At 47.7% G+C, this 9,733-nt stretch overlaps 1 protein-coding gene across 4 annotated transcripts in view; it reads left to right on the forward strand.

Moving 5' to 3' along the window:
• The window catches only part of SEZ6L (seizure related 6 homolog like), a 180,477-nt gene extending 172,208 nt beyond the window's left edge, over positions 1-8,269 (forward strand). The window contains exons 14-17 of one of the 4 annotated variants that reach the window (XM_032883268.1): positions 2,208-2,240; positions 4,326-4,440; positions 6,631-6,733; positions 8,003-8,269. In XM_032883268.1, coding sequence (XP_032739159.1) covers positions 2,208-2,240; positions 4,326-4,440; positions 6,631-6,733; positions 8,003-8,032 — 281 coding nt within the window. In that variant the 3' untranslated portion in view covers positions 8,033-8,269. The remainder of the gene's footprint in view (positions 1-2,207; positions 2,241-4,325; positions 4,441-6,630; positions 6,734-8,002) is intronic. The other 3 variants (XM_032883269.1, XM_032883270.1, XM_032883271.1) reach the window with 3 other exon arrangements.
• The last annotated feature ends 1,464 nt before the right edge of the window (positions 8,270-9,733 follow it).

Below are 9,733 nucleotides of genomic sequence, written 5' to 3' on the forward strand. Positions count from 1 at the left end.
CATACCATACGTACTTTGTGTTTTCTGTTCCCCCATTTATCACACACATCTGTCAAGAGGGAAAAAAGAAAAAATAGATCCCTGTCTTATCTTTTTAATTGCCACGTGGCTTTGTACACTGTGATGTCTCCTGATGCGTTCACTCCTTCCTCTGTGCGTGGGTCTCCCAGTTCTTTTCTGGTTTCTTGTTTGTTTTGTCTCTTTTTGCCCAGAAATTGGCTTGCTCATGAATCTTTGGGTGCTGGCATTTCTCATCAAATAGGACAGATTCCTTCAAGGGGGATTGATGGCGTGGGCAAAGTTCTGTGGATGCTGACGCTTTGTGGATCTTGCCAGATTCTTTTCTGCAACTGTAGTGATTCACCTCCCCCTCTAGTAATGTGTGATAATGTCCTTTTCCCCACATCCTTGCCAGCACTAGATATTAGCAGGGTTTGTTGTTGTTGTTTTTTTTTTTTTTTTGACGTTGCCCATCTGATGGGAAGATAGAACTACCACCCGAAAATACATGATAAAAATGCAAGAAAAGATAAAAGGTGCTCAGTTTTGCATCCCTGAGATAGGCAAGCCCTCGAAGGCCCAGCAGGTGAGTGGTCCCCTGCCCCTCACTTTCTTCCTCAGGCATGACAGAGTTTCTGGCACGAAAGGATCTTGGGGGATGCTTCTATCTTTCTCTCCCCTCTGTTTCCACTCCTGAGACCCCACAACTCTATAAGGATATGGCAAATCACCTCCTGTTCCAAGAAAAAGTGGGATGTGTGGCTTTGTGTTCTAGAGTTGGTGAAGTGACTGAGCGCCAATGTAAGGCCACCTGCCTGGGACTCAGGGTCCCTGGGCTTCCTCCTGGCTGGGCTGTGGACCACCTGTGTGACCTTGGGCCGGCCACCCTCCCTCCCTGACCTTGGTTTCCCTTTGTGGGAAATAAAAGGAAAAGACGTGGCCCAGGAGGCTGCATTTTAATGTGTGCCCCAGACGGCCATTGACCACACTCCCAGAGACATGAGTTCAAGGTCTCCTTCCAGCTCTGAGATACAGTAGGAGTTCCTGCACTCCCAGACACACCCAACCCAAGTCCTGCTCACGTCTGGGGCAAAAAGTATCTGTCTCAGTCTTTCCATTTTCCTAATGCCATAGCTCCAGAAATAACTTGCAGTCAGTTAGTTAGTAAGCTAGCTTTTCAACTGCTTCTGTTGGCATCACATGGTAATGACCAACATCCAAGAGTGACTTTGATGAGGCACAAATTAGGAAGTTTCAGTATTAGGGCGTGAATACAGCTAAGCCTTTGGTGGCCACCCCCAGCCATCCTTGTAGAATGCAGTCTGTTTATCTAAGCCCTTCGCTCTGGGGTTTGCTTCTTTTAAACCCATCCATGTGGGTATATTTTGGTGCTCAGGTACCATGAGGTCTTTGGTGCCAAAACCTGGGAATGCCAGTCCCTATCATCTTGAACTTCTGGAGAAGTTTTATGAGGACTATGGGGAAATGAGTAAATTCTAGGGAGTTCTAGTCTGTGGTGGTGAATGGAAATTGTTTTGCAGGGAATAAGAATAATATTCACATAAATATGGAATAGAAGTGAAATCAGAGAGGTTCATGTAAACATGCATTTGAAAGCAGGAAAACAGTTTCAGCTCTGGCTGGATTTTGGATGTAGGGCTTTATCTTAAGCTTCGCTGTTCATCAGCCTTTGTCCTACATAGGGAACAATGAAAAACAAGCAGAACTACGACATAAGTAAGAGCAGAGGCTGGAGAAATTGAGCAGTCTGGGTTTAAAGACTGCCTTCATCCCTTGGAAGCTGTGTGAGATCAGAGAAATTGCTTCACTTCTCTGAACCTCTGTTGTTCATCTGTAAAATGGGGATGATGATAGTATCCACGCAGTGAGATTGGTGTGGGAGTAAATGAGCAAATACATACAGAAAGCTCTTGGCCCAGTATCTGACATACGGTGAGTGTTTTCATAATTAATCACAGGCAGTACTGTTGTCCTTGTTTCTTTCATATCTATGTCATGATCTCTCAGGAACCTAGGAAAGAAATGTGTCCAGGCATTTCCGCTAATTCCAGGAGCCCAAGTTAAATCAAAGCGGAGCACTAACTTCAGCAAAGCTTGGCACAGGCTTTTGCTCCCAATTTTTTGGCTTCATTTTATGCAGAGTGAATTCACTCGACATTAACCAATGCTTCCAATTTCCCTTTCAGTTAATCAAGACAGCTTTGAACACGCATTAGAAGGTGAGTTCCATAATGAAAAAAAAAAATCCAATAAATCAAGCTAATGACAGAAAATAAGGGCAGGTCCTTGCATGTCCTCCTCCAGGTGCTTAAAAAAATAAGCAGAAATTCCATCTTCTCACTGCTGAAGGTAATTTCAAAAATAGGACAGTGTAAAAGACACAAACCATTGTTTGCAGCCTAGGGTCCTAACTATGACCTGAAAGGGATTTCTCACCAGTTCTGTTCTTGAGGTAAAAAAATCTGAAGGTTCACATGCCTGAGTGAGGCACAACCCAACCATTTGAATTTGCACCCACACAGTGCTGTTTGGGGAAAGTAAATCCAATGATGCCTCGCCTTCCATGCCGAGCACCCCCCTGTCTGCCTGGGGTATGCTCTGGGGTCCATTTTCCTCAAATTACCTGTCCCTGTATCCTCCATGTTTTCTATTCTTCTCCTCTTAGGAATTACCAAGTGAGTTTTTTTTTTTAAGATTTTATTTATTTATTTGACAGAGACAGATCACAAGTAAGCAGAGAGGCAGGCAGAGAGAGAGGGGAAGCAGGCTCCCTGCTGAGCAGAGAGCCGGATGTGGGGCTCAATCCCAGGACCCTGAGATCACGACCTGAGCTGAAGGCAGAGGCTTAACCCACTGAGCCACCCAGGCGCCCCCCAAGTGAGATTTATTAATGGGGAACAGATAGTAAATACTAGCTAGGATTTTGTTTGGGTTTTTATTTTGTGGTTCCCTTCCCTTACAATCCCTCCCACACATAAAACAGTCTACATTCTGTAGGACCTCCATTCATTTGGGTACCAAACCACTCACTGGGGCTGTGGTGTCATAAGGTGTGTGTATATATATATGTATGTATATATCGTGTTATTTTCATTTTTTAAAAAGTTATAACCAATTAAGCCATTTTTATCATTGTTTTTGGAACCACTTAGCTTTCTGACAATAAATCATTCACTCGGAATGTGGGGCTATGGGGCTATGCGAATTACGGGTCATTAGTTGCTGTCCCTCGCGGCAGGTGACATTTTTAATCCCAACAGGCAGAGCCCGGCTCAACTGTTAAGCGCAGAGGTGGACCGTGTGGGAGTCACTCTGCAGGGAACAGAGAGGGCATTCCACGTCGTTAGCCTCCATTCAGGCCACCCCTTCGCTGCCTTTCGGCAACCAATGAACCATGAGAGCGTCTCAGAGGCCTGGGTTGCTCGGAGATTATGAGCGTCTGTGTAATGTTTTGTGCTCATGCATCTGTCATGGGTGTTAGCATCGATTTTTCAGACTCCCTGGAGTGGCGGTTAATGGATTATAGATTGGCGTACAGCCGAGCTCTGAGGGTCGCGGCCGGGGAGAAGTGGCAGCGAAAACCTGAGGACCTGTGTCCGGAGATGTGGGGTCTCCCTTCAGGCTGTGCGGAAAACATGCCCCTGGGCCCCACCATAGTCATCGTAGTCCTTACAATTGCCACAAACCGTGGGGGTGGGGGGCAAGTGAGGCCAAGAGGGTGCAACCGTGACCTCTGAGAATCAAAACTGGGTCTTGGAATTTGGGGTGTCATTGGGGGGGGCGGGGTGCAGGACTGAGAACAGGCCCAGCTGCCCAGCGCCCTCTCCTGGACGGTCTGATAGAGCAGCCATGGGAGGTGCCTGTCAGTCTGGGCACAAGGAGCTCCCCCTTTCCCATGGAATGTCGAGCAAATCTGCCTTCCCAGTTAGCACGTAAGAGATTTTCTCCAGATTTCTCCTTGAATTGGATTTTAATCAGATTTCAAATGCAGCCACCCATCCCTTCCCCCCCCCCCAAAAGTGGACATGGTATGACTAGGGGTTAAAAGAGTGTCGTTCTTCTGGGTGGCCTCATAAGCACCCCACCCAAGGATGGGTCTGGGCTCCATTGCAAAGAACCAGTCCCCTTTGCTCTACTCTCTGCCTCTTCTCCCCCTGGGGATGGTGGTCCAACGGCTCAGGGTCTGCGATGCCAGCTCTTTGAATGAGTGCAGAACTGGGAAGGCAGGGTCGCACCTGGGACCCAGGTGCCCGTGCGGGCTGAGAGTGGTGAGACCCGAGGGCTTCACTGGCTTGTGTGTTTAGTAGCAGAAGCGGCAGCCGAGACATCGCTGGAAGGGGGAAATATGGCGCTGGCTATCTTCATCCCAGTGCTCATCATCTCCTTACTGCTGGGAGGAGCCTACATTTACATCACCAGGTAGGGGGCTTCGGGACAGGGTGTCGGGGACTGCCATCCACTCAAGGACCAGTGCACTGGGGGACAGGGTCTCCATCAGTAGCTCGTGGCCGGTGGCATTTGGGTGCTTGGAGATGATGTCATTCAACTCAGCTCTGGGAGAAATACACCTGCTCAGCCCCTCCCACCCCTCCGAGACAAGAGGGCTGACCACCCAGCAGCAAATAAGCAGGCACTACCCTGAGCTCAAGGGGCTGTGGTTTAGCGGGAGAGATAGACACACAGACATTGATCCCATGATGCACTCATTCATTCATTCATTCATTCACTTAGGCCACAAACATATGCTGACAATCTAATACGTACCAGACATTGTCCTGTGTGTTGAAGATCCTAGAACTTGCTTGCAATGAGGAAGGGAGATATTTAGCCATGGCTAGGATGTTCACGAATTCCTTCAAATTCACAAATATGGAGCACCTACTGTGTGCCGGGCAGTTTGGGGGCCGGGGGCTTATCTAGGAACATCACTGTGGACAAAACAGAAGGAGATCTTTGGTATGTGGGGCCCAGGTTCTAATGGGAGGAAGACAGCAAGAAAAGTTTATACAGTCGACCCTTGAACAACGCGAAGAGGATGAGGCATGCTGACACCCCATGAGTCAAAAATCTGCATATATATACCTTGTGACTCCCTGAAAACCTAACTCCAATAGCCTACTGTTGACCAGAAGCTTTTCTGATAACATAAACCATCAATTAACATGTTTTTTGTGTGTTATATGTAATATATACCATATTCTTTTTTTTTTTTTTTTTCAGAGAGAGAGGGAAGGAGAGTATAAGCATGGGGGGATGAGGGCAGGGTAGAGGCAGAAGAAGAGAGAGAATCCCCAGCAGACGCCATGCCCAGTGCAGAACCTGACTTGGGGCTTGATCTCCTGACCCTGAGATCGTGACCCAAGCTGAAATCAAGAGTTGGACACTCAACTGACTGAGACATCTAGGCACCTCAATACCATATTCCTACCATGAAGTAAGCTAGAGAAAAGAAAATGTTACTAAGAAAATCATAAGCTGGGGGAGGATTCCCTGGGTGGCTCAGTCAGTTAAGCATCTGCATTCGACTCAGCAGGGAGCCTGCTTCTCCGTCACCCTCTGCCCCGAGCCTCCCCCCCTTGTGCTCTCTTTCTAATAAATAAATAAAATCTTAAATAAAAAAAAAAAAAGAAGGGAAAAAATCCTAAGGAAGAGAAGATACACTTGCAGGACCGTAAAATCCACATCTAAGTCGACCCACGCAGTTCAAACCTGTGTAGTTCAAGGGCTAACTGTGTACATTAGGAGGTGATAAATGCAGGGAGAAAAGAAAGCTGGAAAGGGAGCAAAAAGGAGCTAGGGTAGAGGTGGTGATTGCACTTAGGACTTCCAACTGAGACATGACATTGGAGTAAGGACTTGAAAGCAATAATCTGGAAGAGGAGGATTCTGGGCACATATACAGTACGTGTCAAGGCCCTGAGGCAGGCATCTGCCCAATATCATTTTTTTCTGTTTCTGTGGAGCCCACAGTGTTGAAGGGGGAGAGAAGAAATACACGAACTATTACACGCCGTGATGAACACAAGAAAGGAAAGAGTGTGTAGTAATAGAAGAATCACTTTTTTTTAAAGATTTTATTTATTTATTTGATAGAGAGGGAGAGCACAAGTAGGGAGAGAAGCGGGGTGGGGGGAGGCAGGCTCCGCACTGAGCAGAGAGCCCATCAATTATTATTATTATCGATAACAATCGATAATTGATCCCAGGACCCTGAGATCATGACCTGAGCTGAAGGCAGACATTTAACCCACTGAGCCACCCAGGTACCCCTAGAAGAACCACTTTTTAAATAGGTAAAGAAGGTTGCTCTGAGGCAACACGGTATATAGTAGGTGCTCAGTAAATGCTCATTATTGCTGTTGTCACCCTGCGTGAAAGAGGAGCTCGAATCACCTTACGGGGAAAACCAGCTGAGCTCTGGCCCTCCCCAGGAAGGGGAAGTACCGAGGCTTTAGCTGTCAGTGACCAGCTTACAAGCTGAGAGCAGTTATGATTTCGGCGTTCACCCACTTGGATTCTCACCGTGAGAGACCCTGGATGGGGGCCCAGCCCACTGTTCTTCTCCTCTATTGGGAGTAACTCCTCTCTCCTTTGCTGTCCCTTCTCCAGATGTCGCTATTACTCCAACCTCCGCCTGCCTCTGATGTACTCCCACCCCTACAGCCAGATCACCGTGGAAACTGAGTTTGACAACCCCATTTACGAGACGGGGGTGAGTTGGTCTCTATTCTCTTTTAGGTGGCAGACTTTGTGTTGGGTACTAGGGACACAGTCGTGAATCCAACAGACCCAGTCCAGCCATTAATGAGCTTATAATCCTTCAAAGGAGACAGAGCTCGGTAATAATAAGAAGAATATGTACCATGAGCTGGGCCCCTTAAATGCGTAAGCTGCCCGAGTCCCTGCAACTCTGTTGTACACTGCAGTTATCTCTGATGAACCGATGACGATCCTGAGGGTCAGAGAGAAGAACAAATGATTGGGCCAAGCTTGCACACAGCCAAAAGCATGGCCTGCAGCTTAGATACAAATTCAGACTGGTGCCACTAATCATTCTATTATCCTGCCTCCCTTGAACCTCAAACAATCAAATAGATACCAATGGGTATCTTGATTGTGAAAAATCATTTTTAGGTACCATGAAAAATTTGGTCAGGGCACTATGACATATGGCCAAGACATCCTAGCACTTTCGCTATGTTCTATGGGTTAGAAGCAATTCACAAGTCCTGCCCACACTTATGGAAAGGGGATCATGCAAGAATGTGACCACCAGGAGGTGAGGGAACCCAGCTTGGAGTCTTCCCACCACACTCCCATCTACCACTGACGCACTTGCTTATCTGTGTTGACCCAGCAGACACAGTAGACGTCCGTGATAGCATGTGACAATGACCTCTTCTGGGGCCAAGCCTCGGACTTCCTAAACCTCCCGGCTCTTCTGCCTCGGAGGCCTGGAGTATATTACATGCACTTGATGAATATTGGAGAAACCTGCCACCCACATGTTGGGGTCATTTTCCATATGGCTCTGCCAAGAAGAGGTCGTAGGTTATTTTACATTCTATAGACCTCATTTCCAAATCCAAGAAGAAGGTCAAGCTGATAACAAAACAAAGAAAGAGCACTTCAGAAACTAGATCATATCAATACTTATTAGTAGAGTGTATCCACTCCCCAGGACTATGAAAAAGCCAAGTAACAAATAATCCCAAAGCTCGGTAGCTCAAGGCAAGTGATGTTAATTTGCTCACCAGACTGTGGGGCAGTGTTTTCAGCTAGCGGCTGCTGGGCGGTCATCCTGGCTCAGCCGTGCTCACTCACACAGCTGGGAGAGGTGGGTGGTTGGCCGGCCGGCTGGGTCGGCTCTGCTCTCCCCGTTCCTCACCTCCTTGGCTAGAACAAAAGGCTCTCAGGGCACGCTCTGCCCACGGACCCGTCCCCCAGCAGTGTCCCCGATCTGTGCTTCCTTCTCTTGCAGGAAACCAGGGAATATGAAGTTTCCATTTAAGGAGAGCTATGCCTGAGAAGAGCTCACAGATCAGAACTCAACTACAACCTCCTCGAGAAATTCATCCAGAGACCACGTGGCATTTGATTGAAACCCCAGAATGTTGTCTGTCTTTTCTTTAGACTCTTTCTTGAAGATTCACTGTTTTCTTTGCTGTATTTATTATATTTAAAGTCGAAATTAGTGTGGTTGGAGGTGTCGCAGCTGCGGCCAAATCCGCGTGACAATCTCCTTTCCAAGTCACGGAAGTGACCTGAAAAATGACCAACATGACAGCAAAGGCTGGAGGGGAAAAAAAAAAAAAAAAGCAGCTGGGTTTCTCCATCAGCGGTAGCCATGCTGCTCTGGCTGCATCAGATGGCACGCATTTGGGGATCCATGCCCATGGTGCTTTTAGGACAAATCCCGGACCCAGGATTAGGTGGGAAAGGTATTTCTTGATGGATTAACTTGGGTCGGACTTCAGCTTGAACAGATCTGCTCCAAAACAAATCCCGGTCTGCTCTTCCAAATGTTCTATCAGCTTCTAGAAGGTCTCGCCACCTCCTCTCCCTCCCATGATCCTCCAGAAGGCGCCCAAAGCGTGACCATGAGCGTTTTCATCCGCTAGCCTGGCCTCCCTGGATGCTGGCAGAATCAGAAAACATTGCCGAGTAGATGACAGATTTGAGATTTCAGGTGGAGTGCAGGGTGGGTGGGGGGAAACATCGAGTCAGTAAAATGTCCTTTCCTCTGACATTCCACCAGTAATGAAAGGGAAGGGAATGTATGCCACGAGGGCCAGAACCGATCCTTTCGTTCAGCAGCCCCACCCCACCCCAGGCTGTGACCTAGGACCCCTTGGGAAGCTTTAGCCACATAATTACAAGGGTTACAATTGTGGGGGGCGATGCCAGGTCCTGAAATCCAGAGATGGGCTCGGTTTGATTTCCGGGAATACTGAAACCCTTGAGGCCTCCAAATAAGGGTAACTCAGATGCACTGTTTCTCCAAAAGGGGCCGGAATATACTTGCAATCCCGTATTTCAGAAGTGAGGGTCCTACAAGGAAAAAATACAAAAAACAAAAAACTGTTCTTCTCCGAAGCTCTGCCCAGATGTTGGAAGGGGGTATGCAGTCTGTGAACATGGAGGAAGATTCTATAATACATGTGCAAAGAAAAGGCAGCGGCTGAGGATGCAAGGAAGGGATAGCATGTGTAAAGTCTATTTGCCTCCCCGGGGTCCATCATCTCCCTGGTGATGGCCGGTGGCTCACGGAGGAACAGGCTTGGTGCTTGGGGTGCCCACTTTGGAACCCGCCCACATTCGCTAGAAATGTTTTATATCAGCTGGTTTCTCGACACGAGAAGCCCTTCCTGGCTGCCATGCTGTTGAGAAAATGGCTGGGAGTCCATATTTTGGTAGCTCATCTGGGCAGCCCTGGAGCAGGGTAAGGCGGCTGGTTTTGACAAACACATCGTCTCCTCTTGGCTAGAAGCTTGGGCTTCAGTCTTGGGGGAGCTGAGGCCCGGTTCTTTTCCTTCTGCCAGAAAAGAATCCTGATTATATGCTCCTTAAGGCATGCATTCATATGCACAGCAAGAGATAATTAAAGGCTGCTTTCCAGCCACCCAAAACCCACCCCATTTTATGCAAAAAAAAAAAAAAAAAAAAGAGTAGAATCATTCCAGACCATTAGTAAGCAATGTTGTATTTGGAG

The sequence above is a fragment of the Lontra canadensis genome, unplaced genomic scaffold (assembly GCF_010015895.1).
Source record: "Lontra canadensis isolate GAN:19392208 unplaced genomic scaffold, GSC_riverotter_1.0 scaffold87, whole genome shotgun sequence".
In the NCBI taxonomy this organism is placed as follows: domain Eukaryota; kingdom Metazoa; phylum Chordata; class Mammalia; order Carnivora; family Mustelidae; genus Lontra; species Lontra canadensis.